The following is a 17,348-nucleotide window of genomic DNA, read 5'->3' as shown; positions in this document are numbered from 1 at the left end:
CTGTTGCGTTGTCTATTTCTCGCCTCAAATGTTTTTAGAAACATATTTTAGTTTACTGGCTAACTGTAATACAAGATTGTTTGTTACCATCGTGCTGCCATCGTTTCAAACGGTGGGTGCATTTTTTGGTCCATGCCGGTGCAGTGCGTTGTGGTAGGTGTAGGCTTTCTACCTCTTGAGCAAAAGTGAATGCCATAGCCCTTTTTCTCTATTTTTTCTCTGTTCATGGATCATCAATTTCAAAAGTAATTGCCTCTCTTTACTGATACAGCCCAGTTTTATGAAAAGACCATCTTTCCAGCAGTGAAATATTTCTTTGCCCTTTATTTTCAATAAAGCTCGAATGAGTAAAATGTAGTGAAACTCAGCCTGTGAAAATGTCCAGTCTGCCACACAGGAACTGTGCTTCAATAAATAAAAACACTGGTGACCAGGTTATGCTTTGCTGAGTAATTAGCGGCATGGGAATGAGAAGGGCCTCAAAACCAGCATCCACTGTGACACACTGTGGAAATGTCAATTTGTACAGTAGTAGATGTGCCTTGACAGTGCGCCTTTTTGAAATGTTTAGATAATTCCACCACATGATAACCGCTGCCATGAGGGATTACTAGGATCAACAAAAGTTGTGACCTACACTATAATCCACCCTGTCAGACTATGTGTTTCTGGCCTCATGTGACCCGCCTGGGAGTGCGTACTCCAGCAGGGTGTGTCACCCTCACCAGGGTGGCATGACCCTAGATGACAGGGAACCCAGCTGGATAACAGACCGACTGCTGGCAGTCTCCAGGTGCCTTGGCGGGTTGGCCACCAACTGCCAACCACGCGACATCAAACGTAAGCAAAAAGAGTAGACAAAACGAAGGCACAGACAAAACAAAAGCCAGACAAAATGAAAACAAAGACCACTGTTGCCCTTTCGCTGGCACACCACTGTGTTTTTCAGCCTTTTGTTGCCAGCCACAGACTGAGTACACTGACACTGAGAGAGCATCAGCGTTCTCTCACTTGGCAGCTGAAGCTTTCAAACGCAGCAGATTGAGAACAGGCACCGCCAGAAGGTGAGGCACCACGTGGCGACTGCGGTTTCACAATAGATGAGACGGAGCATTTGTGTCTGAAAGCTCCCTGGTATCCCTGCAGGGAGAAACCGTCTCCACTGAGCAGGCGTGTTTTCATGGCACTGGATGCCTGGCTCACAGCAAACATCATCTTCCTTTCTTACATTACAAGGCTCCGGATAACTTTAAATACCCAAAAAGAAAAACACAACGTTCATGTTAGACAGTATTTGATACGGGTGAAGCTCTCGGCCGTTAGAAATGGGCCACATGTCGCAAGGATGGGTTACACGCTGCACAGTACTGGATCCCAGACAAAAAAAGGCTGAACCAGCACATGGCAAACCCATCTGGAACAAAAGCTGGCCTAATTTCACCAAAGATAAGGGACGAGCCCAGCCCTGCACAGAAGCAGTGTGGGCTGCTCTCCTCTTTCCTCCCAAACCACAAAGGTTCGGGATATCGGCCTAGAAAAACGGAGCTATATGGACAATTGTTTGAAATAGGTCAGTAAAAAGTCTAATGGGACACACACAAGCTCCTATACAAACAAACACGCAAGCTATTCAAACAGCAGGCTTTAGTCAAGCATGCTACTCAGGCAGGATAATGCTGGGATAGCTCGAGGCAATGGGAGGCTATTGAAGCCTGGTGGGACCTACTGCAGTGAAAAGTCACAACATCTCGAAACCTCAGCTGTGACCTTAACTGTGTTAGTACCACTGCCCACCAGTTACCTCAAATTCAACACAAGCTTCATTTTAGCTTTCAGGCTCTGAGGTGGAGCTCTTGTCTGTTATTGTTGGGATTTCAAAAGGAGAGTATCATAACTAGGTTTGCAACTGTAAGAGATTTTCAGGGTATGATATCCGTCTCAAAAATCTTTGTTGTTTCATGTTATTACGGATTTTTTGTTATTATCAGTCAAAATGACCCTTAACGTAATAAAAACAGAAGTTTTTTTTTAACCTTTTTTTTTTTAAATTAAAGTATGTGTGAAAGTCTCTATTTTGAAAATTCTACGTCCAGTTGCTTTTCAAAAAAAATTAAAAATATATATTTAATAATATTGTTGCATTTGATTTTTAATTATTTACATTATTTATTTTTATTTATTTGAAAATGAATTCATGTATTTATGAATTTGAATTTGTCTTTATTAATTTTTAAATATCTTTATTTATTTTAGAATCTATTTATCTTATGAGATGTATTATTAAATTCGTTTTACATTTTTATACATTTTTAAATGTATTTATAATTTTCTTTTAATGGTTTTGGCAGCTTTTGTCCTCCGAACAGGCAGAGAAATGACTTAGGGGAAAAAAATAAGCGCTTGGCAAAGAAATAGAACTGTAGAAAATATAAAGACGGGAACAAATGTTTAATCTCAGAGGAAAATAGCAAAAACGTACAGGCTGATTACACAAGGAAGAGGAATGAAATTCATGTTTGAAGAGGTAAATGAAATATTTATTTTAGTTAAACATAATATTTGAGTTCTGTTGGGCCAAATTGCAGAAACCGCCTTTATTTTTCACATTGTGTCCCAGTTGCTTTTAGTTACTAAAAGTATGCAATAACACTTTTGACCACATCTGCCTCGCTATGAGCACGTGGAAAATATTGGAATAACACTCAGTGAAACGTTCAAAATGCTTTAGAAATAAAAGCATGTATGACAGTTACTTAAAAAAACAAAAACACGCTTGCAGCGAATCTCTATATCTTAAGCTTCTCTGCAGGAATTCTGATCTTTGGCATCAAAAACAGTGTAGGTTGATCCACCTGAGTCAGTTTTCAACAGCAGTGATTATAAAGGTGGAGAGAATGAAAGTAATGGGATTAAAGACAGGCAGCTCTTTGTAAATGTGTGCCAAACTGGTAGAGAAGACAGAAGCACAAAATCTCCCAACTTCAACAGTCACAGTACAAACAATTCAGCCAAGAATTACCGGACAGTGACACATTCACACCCACGTGTGAACAAAACATACAAATGTATCCACAATCAGATAGATGCACATAATCACTCCCATAAAAAAACAAAAAACGTGTCAAAACAAGCTACAAAGCCAAAGGGGAAACGTATGAAAAAGGCACTCACATATACACACACGCACGCACGCACGCACGCACGCACACACAAACACACACACACACAGCGGCAGTGATTGACAGCTCGCATTAAAGGAAGGGCAGGCCCGGGCTTGGCAGGAGGAGGGGTGACGGGAGGCAATTAGAGGCATTTTTTAGATGATAATAGCTGTGTACAAGCCATACCATCTATAAAAGCTATTCATAGCAGGCCAGCAGATGAGCATAGCCATGAAAATGGCTGGTCCGTGTGCCCGTGATACCGCCCCGAGGGCATGGAAGGGCAAAGCAGAGAAAGAGAGAGAGAGGCAGATAAAGGAGTGGCAAGAATCTCTTACTCTGGCATGTAGGGATGTCGCAGTATCTCCAGTAGATCCCGTCTTCATGATCTGCAATGTAGCACCACGGCTGAACGTCTCCATCAGGATTCCTGCACACACAGAGGGGGGAAAGTTATACCACGTCTTTGCTTAGCTGTTTAAAATCTGATACTGTATATTTTCTCTCCATTTTGACTTCTGGTTAACAGTAATCAGTTTTCTTTCAGGCTAAAAACGTAACTAGTGCAGACTGAGAAGGCAGAGCGTTCAGAAAAGCCAGCTTTGCATCATCTTTGTCAACACTCACTTTGTATTTGAAACCAAACACACAATGTTAATCTGTATTTATGTTTTTCACGCAACCTTGTGATGACAACCTGCAACAACTAGTCAATTAATCGATTGGTTGATGGGCCGACAAATTAATCAGAGGCTGTTATATTGAGAAAATGATTTAAAAAATGCTGTATGCCTCCATCACCCAGTCAAGTTACAGTTCACATCCATGTCTGTCCAGACTCATACAGCCAGACAACTTTAAAAATGGATGTTGCTGGTAAGATCTCTACAATCAGCACAGTTTCAAGGTGGACATCCAAGATAAGCGTCACCAATTCAGTATATGACCAACTGTTTCCTCTTCTGTTACCGAGCTGTGATGCTGAATAATGGAAATGTGTATTTGCAGGACATTATGTCACAGTGGAGTTGACCTTTGACCTTTTGGATAAAATATGCCATTACCTCATCATTTCATCCTGTTTGAATTCTTGAGTTACTGCCAAAACATTGTTTTGTAAGGTCATAGTGACATTTGACCTTCAATCATCAATCCTGATCAAATTATACGTTGTCTGCTTTTAAAGCCCTGAGGAAGGCCAGAAGTGGTCGAAACACATTGGCTCTTTTGATGATTTAGCCAAAACAATAACGGCTTTTTATAATCCTTTTTTGTTTTCTACATTTTTGGAGTGCCTAGATTGCCTTACTGAGTATCTTGCTGTTTCCTGTTCTCCATGAGCACCTGGCACAAGTTGCTGGTCTACTTTTTGATTATGCAGAGCCACCAGTCATCTCTCTCTTTTTCACAAACCATTAAGTCCAAGTACACGTTTGTGCCAAATTTAAGGAAGCTCCTTCAAGGTGTTCTTGAGACACGGCATTCACAAGAATGAGACAGACAAGGTCTGACCTTTGACCACCAAGACCTAATCTGTTCAAAGTTAAGTCTGAATGGATGTTTGTGCCAAATCGGATGAAATTTCCTAAAGGTTTTCTTGAGATATTGCATTGGGACAGACAGACGGATGGACAGCCCAAAGATATAAACCAACCGACTTCAGCTATTGTCTACATGGAGACAAAAAAATACAAAATTTTGCTGGTTTCGGCTTTTCAAATGTGAGGAAGTCACACTTTTATGCTTGTTCAGCTCTGACAACAGAAAAAGTTGTCAAAAAAGTAAACAGGAAAAACTGTATTTAAAGGGACAGCTAAGAGACAGTGACTCAGTGAAGTGTCAGGGTTGTGTCTATCCAATTCTTTCCCAGATGTTTGCTGTGATGCACATTTTTGTTTTTTTGCTCACCAAAAGGGAAATAAGGACAAGATTTAGCCACTTTTCAATAGTTTTCACAGATTTTTACAAAAATCACATGAATAACCTAATGTGGAGGCACGTCATTTTTGACTCTCAGTGTGAAAGCAGTGGTGTGCTGGGGATGTGGTAAGAGCTGAAAAGAGAGAGGGGTAGGGGATAAAGGAAAGGAAGCAGGGGTGATGGTAGAGATGTGAGTGCAAAATAACAACACAAAGACAAGCTATCAGCTGAAGACCGCGCTGCAGAGGGCTGAATACTCAATAATGTTTCAGAGCGAGATTATTTTGGCTGTGTCAATCATCCCCAGCAGCACCCCTCGGCGTTGTTGGTCTAGCCTCTTCCTCTGCACTCTGGAGGCTTGACCATGCATGTCAGTCAAAGGCCAGCCCAATGGGTCTTTGATGGGTGGAGATGGTTGGAGGTCGGGGGGGAAGGCTCTTTGTTCTGGGGCCAGACACAGACCTGAAAAAAACGAGGATGATGGGGCAAAGCTTTTGTCTGAGGGCTCTTTTGAACCTCATCAAGGCACTTTTAACCCATCATAATAAGGCTGACAGGCCCCTCGGTGCTTTTGCTTTTCAGTTTCACTGACAAAAGCAATGATGAAGTGGGACTGAAGATGGGAATGCCTAAAAGCTTTGTGCAGGCTGCATATCTCCAGGGTGATCGTGCAACTTTGTACATCGTGATCCTTATGCAAAATCCTAAACTGCTGATAAATGATATCAAATCAGTTTGCATGCAGAGGGAACTCATCTTGGTGTTGTTTCAGTGCTTTGAGCTGTATTTCAGGATTAATTTGAACTGTAAAAATACACAGCCTGTTGACTAAAAAAGCCCTCTGAGATGACATTGTTATTTTTTCAGACCTGACTATAATTGCAAGAGACCTTTTCTCTTCTCTTTCGACACACCTCATTGTAGCATCTTGAAAAAGCCCCAGGGCGCTGCACTATCCCGTTTCGCCTATTGTGAGCAAAGTTGTGAAGGGCGTTTCCATTTCTTTTCTTCTCCTATCAAAAACACTATCCTGAGTTTCCTCCTCTCTTTTCACTCTCAGAATGAGGTATTAACAAAGATGTCGTTGCAAAGACTTTTTTGGGTTGAACTCAAGTCTAAGTGCCTTAAAGCTTTTTACTCTAAATATCTGGCAAACAGTTATCGCTTTCTTTCTTGTGGCCTGGGAATGCATGAAGAAACGTCTTTTATTCATTATTTACTCTGCTATTCTGCCATTAAAACAACCCAGATCTCCCAGATACCCACCCAGATCTAAACCTGAGTTAGTTGCATGTGAACAGGAAACCAGTCTTATTTTTCAGTATATTTTGACACTGTATCATGAGCCCAGATCTGTTTGTTGCTCCACCCAGATTGGAGGCAGACACCTGTTTGTTTAGCCCGAGGCCACTGCTGAAAAAAGCAAAAACTGGGTCCAACCATCAAAACATTGGATTACATACCCTGTCTCTATTTCTCTCCCCTTCTCTTTTTCAGCACTGTCAACACGTAATAGCCCTATTTGAAATAAGACTCCCGAGAGCCCGTCTATAGCCACTTATGTAATTTACTGCACTCTCTTAATCACCCCCTAAGGAGGCAGACATGAATTACAACCATCAGCATTAAACATGCTCAGCGGACCACCCATCCCATGTCTGACCCAGCACCATCTTTGATCAGTAAATGACGTAGTGTTCCCCTCAAGCTCTCCCAAAACCTGCAGCCAGTTGCTAAAAACACCTTGACTTAAGGTTTTTTCCAAAGTTTGAGTTAAGGCTACCTTAAAAGCATATCAGTTGCACAAAAACCCTTAAGTCTTCTCCTTGGGGTTTCCTTTGAATTTTCAAGTAGGCATTTAAGGTTTTCTCCTTATTCTAGTCTTAGGGCTCATTGGGATCCCTCTGTCCATATTCTGAAAAGTAAAGTATAAAGTTAAATAAAGTACTGTTATAGTAAAGTTAAATAAAGAATGGCTATTATTAAATAAAACATAGCAGAACCCATGGTAATTTTATCTTGGAGGACTTGGCTCATGTTAGACTGGAAGTGTTGATATTTTGCTGTAGACTTGAAGCTTCAGGTCAACGGTTGGATGTTAGCGTTAACAGAAAGTTAAACATTTTTTTTTTATTGTCAGACGATATATTTCATCATATCACACAGTCCTAACTGCCTCCGTTAAAAGGTACATTATTACGATTTCATCCACCGTCACCTCGTTTGTTGTTCTATGAAACTTTTGAATCAGTTCTCTTGTTCTCTTGCTGTATCTTTGCCAACAAAAAGGACACATGGAAGTATGAGTGCAGTGACGTTTACAATGTTTTGAAACGGACATATCTATTTTCAGACATGAAGGAAGTATAAACTTTTGCACAAAAGACCTTAGCATCCAAATTAAGGAAAACAAACGTAAGGTACAGTACCTCTGACTCTGTCTAAACTGCAACATGACTGAGTTTATGCTGATAAATGAAGAAAATAAACGCATACCAAGAGGAGTGTCCCGCGACCGGATCAACCAAACGGAAATGCATTTGTTACATTTGTTGTTTTCTTTTTGCTGTTATTTGCAGATCAAATTCACTTTTTAGTTTGTTATTGTGTTCCTCCAGAAGTTTAATATTTTTCTCCTCTGACAAATTTGGTAGCCTTGTTTTTTTTTTTTCTTCTGCCATGTCCTTTGGCTAAGGAGGGGCCACTAAGTGTCATACTTAAGGAGAAAATTTAAGGTGTTTAATGTATCTGATCCCAACATAGTGTTACATCCCTGTCTTTCACACACCCATACCTGAACACACCCTTTTAGCAAAAGCATGGGAACATCATCCACAGGGCTAAGGTGAACAGCCAGCCCACATGACAGAGAAACATAATCAATCCTGCCCCGAGGTGCCAGTGTGTGTGTGTGTGTGTGTGTGTGTGTGTGTGTGTGCGTTTGTGTGTGTGTGAGAGAGAGAGGGGGGATGGAGGGAGAGTTAAAAGCAGACAGTGTCAGATTAGCTGAGGTGCCACAGTGCAGATAAGAGTCGACCCCAATGGACGGAAATCCATTTGTTTAACCCGGCAGCACAGAGAAAGACTTTGGTCCTTGTGGTGACACTCTGATAAAAGTTGCCGTCAGTGTGTGCGCGTGTGTGTGTTTTTCGGGTGGTTGCATTCAGATCCATGTGCGTCAGAGATGGCCCGCTTGGCTCTGAGGAGAAGAGCTTGTTGAAACACTCCCATACCCAGAGGTAGATCACAGAAGATGTTTGGACAGTTAATTGGCACAATTATGCTGATTGACTCATTTTGCTCGGAGTGAGCCACACACTTCGGTACAGAGCCAATTATAGCCACATTGCATTTTTGCCTCAGAGGCTCTGCAGTCCTGCACTTGAAGGCGAGTGTGGCTCACATCTGAGCACAGAGAAAAACAGCTGTTCTTGCCTGGCCTCTGTTCAAAAGGTTTCCTTTAATAACCATTTTCCACGTACCTTAATCAGAAAATTTATGATCACCTTTAAAAAAGCCTGGCACACCGAAACTTCTTATAAAAACCTCAAAATCGTTTACATCAAACTATGTGAGCAAATGCTGGAAATAACATCCTTTGAGCTGTTTTTCATGAGTTTAACTTTGAAGGAGCAGTGTGGATGATATAGTGGCCTCCAGTGGTGAGGACTGTAGATTGCAACCGGCTAAAACTTCTCCCAGTTAGGATTCCTTTTATGTTTTCATCGAATGCTGAATTATTCACAGAGGTTTCCCTCTCTCCAAAACAAACAGACCAGGTGATTTAAATGACTAACCACTGAACAAAGCAGTTTCACGTTAAAAATCACTGTTTCTCTTATGCCGTCTGGTTCATTGCAGATGTGCTTCAGTGTTCATTGTTCAGGAGATGTTTAGCGGTAGCCAAATTATTTGGAGAGTTCTCTTCCTCTCCAAAACAAACAAACCAGGTGATTCAAATTGGTTAAAACAAAGAACAAACTAATTGCATAATGAAAAAAAAATCGGAGTTTTTCGAACGCAGGTTGCTGTGAGGGGACTGCTAACTACTGTGGCCGACGCAAACACATGAATTTCCCTATCTAGAGCCAGTGACTGGTTGGTCTGTTCTGGGCTACTGCAGAAACATGGCGGACACTGTGGACAAGGACCTGCTCTCTATGTCGACACAAACAGCTCATTCTAAGGTAACAAAAACAAAACAATTCTTATTTTTACGTGGTTTTACACCAAAGATAACATACTTATTATTAAGCTTGGTATCACGGTATTACAGTACGTTTTTCAATACAATTATTAATACAGCCACTCTTCTTTATTACACTCATTGTATGTAGTGCACAGCATGCACCACCAAAGCTAAGTCTGTGGTCTCTACTAGTGAAACAGACAGCTGAGCTTAAAGAAAACCCAATGCCCAGTGGTGGAGGGACAAGTTATGGGACTGTAAACAGCCGGCGGCCAGCAACGGCAGACAGAGACCATGTGGAATAACAGCATGTTCTTTTACATCTAACTTGGTGATTAAGGATTAATTTCAACCAAACAGGAGCAAGTGATTGTTGGATCAGTCCACTTCTTAACTAAATTAGAAACAAGAGTAACCATGACAGCTTGGGTGAGTTTTATTTTGTGTCTGTGGAGTATGAATGAAGTGGCAATTAAGCCTCGTCAGTCTTCAGTGACTGAGAGAACGTTGAATTCAAAAGGCTGACAGTTGCATTACTCTGTTTGTAAGGAAAATAGGTGTCAGAATATAACCTTTCCTAACATTTTGTAGGTTTTTATTTTGTATTTATTAGTCTGAAGAGCTGAATGTAAGTACCACACTCGCCATATGGGGTGGGTGGGGGTGTTACCGCCACACAGTTATACTGTCATATTCACCAGTGAAATTTCAGTAAGATATGAAGGTATGATATATTACATAATGTCAAAGCCTACTTCTTATGTTATCTTCCATTTCATGATATATATACATACATATCCCTAAAATCCTGCACACTACACCTTTAAGGGAGATTCTAGGGGGATTTTTGTTTAGTTAAACTTATAAAGACATGAAAAAAGAAAAAAGACGAAAGCCAATTTGGAGAGAGGAGAAACGTTGATTGGAAATTTGTGGTGAAAGGCTTGTCTGGATTGGGATTTGAGGTCAACAGCAGATCAGAGTCTGGCAAATTACTGCCTGAGAGAAGACTTTTTAATTGACTTGGATGAATTAGCATGCAAACTGCTGCCTGCTGCTGTGCTGCATGAATGCATGTATTGAAGACGAAGGCACGTTGGGTGTGGAGCGATATGTATAGTCTACTGTCTGTTGTTGATCTCTCACTGTCTGCTTGAGCTAAATATGAGGTTGAGATGTTACATGTGTGGCTGGTAAACACAAGACTATGTTTCTTGATTAAGGAATCTGTACATATTACACAGGAGGCTTTTTTTTCACCTGCCACTATTGGTATGCATCCATGTAAACAATTTGGGGTTTTATTTGTCCAGGATTTAAGGTATTTCTTTCTAAGATGTCTTATCTTATTTTGGTTAATCTAGAGAATTCACTGTCTTTTTTTTCGCAGAAAGTACGTCCACTGAAAATTGTGAGGCCTCAAGATTATTAATAATATCATTAAAACACTGTTTCTGGGAAGAGAAGATAACTAACTGAATTTTTAGAGGACCACAAATGAAATAGGAGGAGCTATTTGGGGAGCACCTGGACCCAAAGTAAAAAGACGTTACATGACTCACAGTCTGAGCATCTCTACTGCTTAGATTGGCACAACACGCTCCTGGTTCAATCATGAGTACAAAACTTCATCAGAAGATATGTAGTGCCTTTAAACAGAGTTGGTGGTACAAGTATGTGTATAAAGAAACAAAAACGTAGAGGTAGAAGTTAATTTTGACTCCGAAGGTGCATTTCCAGTCTAGTCAAGAAGCTTTAAATGTTGTTATTTGTGCCGTTAAAGCTGGATTACAGCTAAAGGTTACACTGTAAAAAAGACTGACTTTGGATTCTGGATAATTTTGGATTGATTAGGCAACTTGCCTTTTAGGGAAACTCGTTTTACTATGTTCCGTAACAATACAACTACAACGCTACTAGTTGGAGGCAGAAATCTCAAATCTCAGATATCTCAGAACCTCACCAAATAAAACCAAAACTATCTGCATGACTTAAAACCAAGTTCAAGTTTGTACGTAATCTGGGTGAACCGACTTTTCAAAGAAACATGTACATACACATGAGTCGTACATCTTATTGCATGAAGTTAGTTAGTTAGCACTCCAATTCTGAGATTACCATAACTTTGATGGCAGATGCTTTAGCGCCATGCAGTACATCTTCTCGCAGGACAGTTCTATTAAGTTCTTCAATTTAACAAAGCAGCGCACTCGGATTGTAATGCATTCATACAAACGGTGGTCGACTTGGCTGCAGTTTGCCTGACCCCAGATTTGCACCTGACATCATGGAGATTCAATTACAATCAACCTGGGGAACACTATTCACTCTGGCATTTCCATTATCTCATCTATGTAAGGAAAAAGCATTAGAAGCAATAGTGGACACTCATAAATTGTACTGTACACACACACACACACACACACACACACACACACACACAAACACACACACACACACAAATGCACCTGCATATAAATAGCCAGGAAATGGCTGGCAAAGCTATTCAACCACCCACTGAACCGTCATGCACTTCACGCCCTCATACTAATGCACTGCAGGGAGAGTCCAATATCAGTCTGTAGGAACAATAGATTGGAAGGAAAAATAAATGAAATATCAATCAGGACTTCAGTTTCTGAGATGTTCTTCTTATGAATGTTGTGAGGTATTCAAAAAAGGTCAACAAAGTCCTTAAGGAATGAAAAAAGCCTTGTTTAAGTGTGAAACTAAGGAGTAACGTCCAAGCTCAACACCAGACTTGAGAGTGGATCATTATATCATTTGAAATTTTGAAAGGAACCACGTCACTTATCAGTAAGATGATACTCACTGTTGAAATGATTCTTGCTAAGTCTCAGCTTAGACACGAGAGCTGTTGTCCTTTTCCTGAGGCTTTGTGCTGCTTTTTTTTGCAGGGGAACAATGTGACATTTCCCCTCTGCCCAGTTTCTCCCTGTTTTCACTGGGTTTTTTATAGCAGGCTATAAAGATGAAATGTGGGGGCTGTTAGGCCTCTTTCTGCAGCACCACTGTGGTGCCCTCTCGACTAAATCACCACCAGGAAAACACCAGTGATGGGACAAGAAGCGGGTTTGTAGTCCTCTCCTTGTCTGCTCCTCAACATCTGATATGTGCTCAGAGCCGCGTGTAAAAGCTAAAACCTGCAGCGTCACATTATCCACCTGTGCCTTGGCCGCAGCTCTCATCTCATAAAACCCCCAATTGGCCTCAGGGTCGGACATGCCGAAACTGCCCTGGCTCCCCTTTTTCTGTACCCCTATTTTGTCTAAGAGTTACCACCTATTGTGGCGTTCTAGCCAGAAACAAAAATGCAAGCCTAACATGAAAGGTAGACAGCGCTAGGGTAGGAAGATGAGAAAGATTAAAGAAACGCGGGGAACAGAATTTGAATCGCAAGATAGATTTCATATTAAAAAAGGAGATTTGTAATCCAAATTGAGCAACAAGGTCCAAGCCATCTCACAAGCCAACTCTGTGTGATCAAACAAATCAAACATTACCCATCCTGCTTTGTGGTGCAGCGTTTCCCACAGATTTGGATTGTGAGTGTGAGTGTGTGAGTGTGTGTGTGTGTGTTTGTGATGGGGGGATGTGGATTCTGTGTACCCTCTCTGGATTCTGAGGTTTTTGCAGGTCCATGATTGCAGCACAGGCAGAACTCTTCATGAGGTTTTTTTTTTTCCACGGCAGCAGTTTGTAGGATTTAAGTTGCAAGATGGAGAACTGATGAGTAAAGTCTGTGGTCGGATCAATCTGAACTGATCAGATCAAATCAAGTGGTTAGAGAAGCAGCTGCTGCAGATGCAAATGAAAGGAAACTTTCTGTTTCTAGATCCAGCATAAGCATTTATCTTCCTTTTAATTATATTTTTTTGGGGGTTTTTTTTGCTAATTTTCAGCTATTTTTTTCTTGTTTCTTGCTATTTCAGAAATAATTTCTTCTCAAGTTGCTCGCTGTCTTCTTCCCATGTTTTTGAAAGAAATTGAGCCAATTTACTCAGAAGGATTAAGAGCACAACCAATATGTCTGTGTGAGAGAGAGAAATGGTAAGGCTCCAAGAGTGGGAAAATCAAAATATGGTGGTGAACGCCAATATTGTGGCCGGCTGCTACAAATAAATGATTGTGTGGGAAACCCAGAGTAGGATAACCCTCTCCACTGCACGGTAAATGTTGTGTGCACACCCCAACACACACGCGGGTGGACGCATGCACAAATACTTGACCCTGTGCAGACATGCCATAAATGCCATCCCTCATCTTTTCACAATGAAGTTGCCACTTTGGTCCACACAGCTCTGCACAAGGAGGATGTCTGAGAGGGACTGAGAGAAGTTGTAGCTACAGCCCTAAGTGACAGAAATCCCTCTGTCAGGAGGAAACAAAGCTAGGAGCTGTCAGTGAGTCAGAAAAGCTGCAAGCTGCATCAGTGGCCAAGAAAATAGCCAAATCCAAACAATGAAGATGTCCATTTTGGATCGCTTGTTGGACATAATACACCCCTAATGTGTAGGGAAAGCCTTCCTCGATCCTCTTCATGTATCCTGCTCATAAATCTTCCGAATTCCCATCCAGTTCAAGTAAAAACAAATCTGCCCAGTGCCACTTCAAAGCATTGCTGCGTTATGAGTTTACAACCATGACTTAGAGAAATGTTTCAGAGGCTTTGGGCCGTGGAGGAGGGGGTGTCCTGTTTCTTACGGCTTGGCGATCAGGGCCAAGCCACTGTTCTGGACGTCTCGCTGAATATGAACTGACTCACGAAAGAGTGTGTCTCCCTGCAAATACACAAGTCTGTGACACGCGCATACAACGCTGACAGTCGTACTTGGAGTGTGACTGACGGTTAGAAAGGGTTTTCGAGACACCCAAAGCCACCGTGTCCCTTTACATTCCAGGGATGAGAGATGGAGATTTGCTTACACAAACTCTTCAAGCATGTTTGTGTCCTTGTGATGACAGGGCTAAGCGTTCGGTTTGGGTACCACTAATAAAATATTCAGCGGCGAATGTCTGAGCAGGTCCCTCGTGCTAAAACTCTTTGCAAAAACGACAATGACCTGCTTCTAAATTATTCAAGAAGTCAAATGCTTTGTCCAGGAAGTTGAAAGCGCTGTCAAACATCAGTATCAGTCTGAGTTTTAAAGGTGCTACTCAAAGCATTTTTACATCAATAATATCAATCATAATTGTCATAAACAAACAAGATAACTGTAGAAAAGATTGTCAGCTGAACACCGTGAGCCACTGCTGAGGATTTTGTGGACAATCTGATGGATTTTCAGCATAAAAAGAGATTGCTTTACAATAAAAACCAAGATGGAAAAGTTATTTTTCCAGTGCAGAGAAAGCTGAAGCCTACTTGATATTCTGGGGGGTGAAATGAGTGAAACGCTTGCAGAATAATGTCTCACTAAATTTTTTCCCTTAGCTCTATTTGTAGCCTCTGTAAAACAAATGCACCTAGCGACAGTTTACCAACACAGTCAAATCAATCAATATTAAAAACACTGGATGTTTAAAATGCTACATGTAACTCTTCAAAATGAGTGTAGCCTGCAATGAAAATAATCTCAATAATCTCATCTCAAATATTATCAGTGACATTCCAAAAGGTTTCAAAAAGACATATTTTTCATCGGTTTCCATAACTTTTTCACAATTTTTCAAATGTTCCTCTAAGGTGTGATTGTGTCTCTTGAAATACTGGACAGTTGTATCTCTAAAGGCCTCCAAAAAGTGGCCCCACTTTGCATTAAGGTGTCACAAGTAAAAATGATTGGGAACCTCTGCTTTAAAGACATCTGCTCTTGATATAACTTATCCCCTTTTGACAATATCCTCCTGTCCTTCCTGTCTTCCTCTCCAGTTTGACAATCATCGGTCCTAATTACAGTTGGTAGAATGTTAAAAAGTAGCTGAGGCGACAGTTTGTTCAGATGTGTCTCTCAGTTTTCCTAGGATGCCGCTGAAAGTGAGAAAACTAAACACAAACCACCATCACCACAACTGAAAGCCTCCCTCTCATTTCATCAGACTAGACAAAGTGAAAAAATCATCAATGACGCAAGGCACTTTTTCCTCTCTGTTGTTTTTTTTTCAGCTCAAAATGCTTGGGGAGTGTCTGCAAAAACACAAGATGCATCGACCAGAAAAACACGAGGCGCTCAGAAACGCAAAAGCAGCACGCAAAATGCTTCACTCTCATTGAAAACATTTTTAAAAAGTCACACACAGGCTGCTAAAATGCACTCTGTCTGATCAGGCCCTATGTGTGTTACACCATGAGTAAACTTCCATTTTCATAAAAAAGGAACTCACCTGCAGTAGTTGTGGCTGCCCAAACCTCCCTCTCCATTGGGGTATTTGAGGGTGTTGTAAGGGTGCTGGAAGGTCTCATTCCAGAAGAGGCAGGGTTTACCACCATGCAGGCTGGTCTGGTTTTGGAAACCCCTGTAGTCCTCTCCGTTGGCAGTATAACACTCTGAAAAGAGAGAAATAAGATGGAGAGAGTGAGAGAAATCTCTGGTGTCTGCAATAAAGGATTAGACGTCCATTAAGATGGAAATCAAAAGCTTGGCGAGAGCTTTGAAACAGGCACGTATAAAAGGCAGCCACATATGTGACCTGCTTTATTGAGAATCTGGATTCAGTGAAATATTCTTGCGCTATTAAAAATGTTTTAATGTGTTTGGAATGATCATAGACGATACATTTGGAATAATTGTATTCTTTGCCCGGGCTCAAGTTTATTTCAGCTCTGGCCAAACATGGTAAAGCAAGATCAATCACAGCATTGTTTCAATTAATGTCAACGCAGGAGTGTAGAAAAAACATGGCCCACAGATATACAACCAAAAGCAAACATGGCTCGAATTTCCAGGAAGTGTATGACAACCATATGGCCGACTCAGAGAGAGGGAGTGAGAAAGAGAGAGAGCTGGTTTCCCAAGGCAAAACAATGGCTGGTGAAAGGCTTTTCTTCCCCGAAAGAGGGAATTTAAATAAACAATGGCTGATGGGAGCGTGATGAGCCATCACCGCTCATCGCTCTCAGCCTCGGGGGGGGGGGTCCCGTCAGGAGAATTTTAACAGCTACAACTGAATTCCTCTTTTGATTGCATTAGGATGGAAAATATTAATTTATTATGTGACTGTTATGATTACTCATGCTGCAGGTGCTCATAATTACAGCGACTGTTGACAGAGCAGGAGACTCCTTCAGTGTAAACAGCCGAGATAACCGTGTATATATGTAATTAAATGGGACTTATTATGGTTTTCCGTATTTTGTGTCTTAGTGTTACAATAACGGATATTCATATTAAACATGGCTAAAAAGTTTTATATTGAGCTCAACGTTTAAAAAATAATGAGCAAAAATCTCAGGTTTCCTACAGATGTGAAAACGCCGTTTAAATCATTTTTTGCTCCTCTATCTTCTTTTTTTGTGGTCATCTGCTCCAGGCACCCTACTGCAAGTGTTTACATTATTTAGCTCACACTGCTACATGTAGCTACATGTTACATCAGGGAAACATGTAATCTTGGTTGCCAATATTGTAAATTTCTCCCTGATTTTGGATCATATTCCTGCTGTAACATGCCCAGTTGTGTTTATAATGTTGTGTTGGTGATTTTTCAAGGTAAGCAGGCTTTACACAGTCATTCCTCAGCTGCAAGTACACCGCTACATGTAGCTGCATGCTAACGTCAGGGCATCCTGTAATCTTGATTGCCAATGTTGTCAATTTCATCAAAATTTTATATCATATTTCTACCAGAGCAGGAGTCTGTTTGCGTTTCAAAGCTTATTGATGATATTTCAAAACAGAAAGTGTCACTATTTTCCATTAGGGATCATTTATAATCCCTTTACATGTAAAAATATATATAACAGTTTCACAGTTTACTTTTATGTAGCCTTTTCAATCTGTTTTAATGTGTGTGTTTTTTACAACATTGTGAAATGTCAAATCTTTATTTATTTTAATTTTTTTGGTGGAGGCTTCAAATTTGGGTTTTTGCATTTCCCTGCACTGTATGCTATTGTT

At 40.8% G+C, this 17,348-nt stretch overlaps 1 protein-coding gene across 3 annotated transcripts in view; it reads right to left on the bottom strand.

Annotated features, from left to right (window-relative positions):
- The window catches only part of kremen1 (kringle containing transmembrane protein 1), a 94,704-nt gene that overhangs the window by 37,240 nt on the left and 40,116 nt on the right, over positions 1-17,348 (bottom strand). For all 3 annotated transcript variants that reach the window (XM_088076437.1, XM_042487471.2, XM_042487472.2), the window contains 2 exons: positions 15,616-15,778; positions 3,500-3,591 (listed from right to left, as the gene is read on the bottom strand). In XM_088076437.1, coding sequence (XP_087932563.1) covers positions 3,500-3,591; positions 15,616-15,778 — 255 coding nt within the window. The remainder of the gene's footprint in view (positions 1-3,499; positions 3,592-15,615; positions 15,779-17,348) is intronic.

Source organism: Plectropomus leopardus, chromosome 4, assembly GCF_026936395.1.
Source record: "Plectropomus leopardus strain MGB_pleo_1.0 chromosome 4, ASM2693639v1, whole genome shotgun sequence".
NCBI classification, from domain to species: Eukaryota; Metazoa; Chordata; class Actinopteri; order Perciformes; family Serranidae; genus Plectropomus; species Plectropomus leopardus.
The sequence above is the reverse complement of the archived record's forward strand: the minus strand, read 5'-3'. Positions and strand labels throughout refer to the sequence as shown.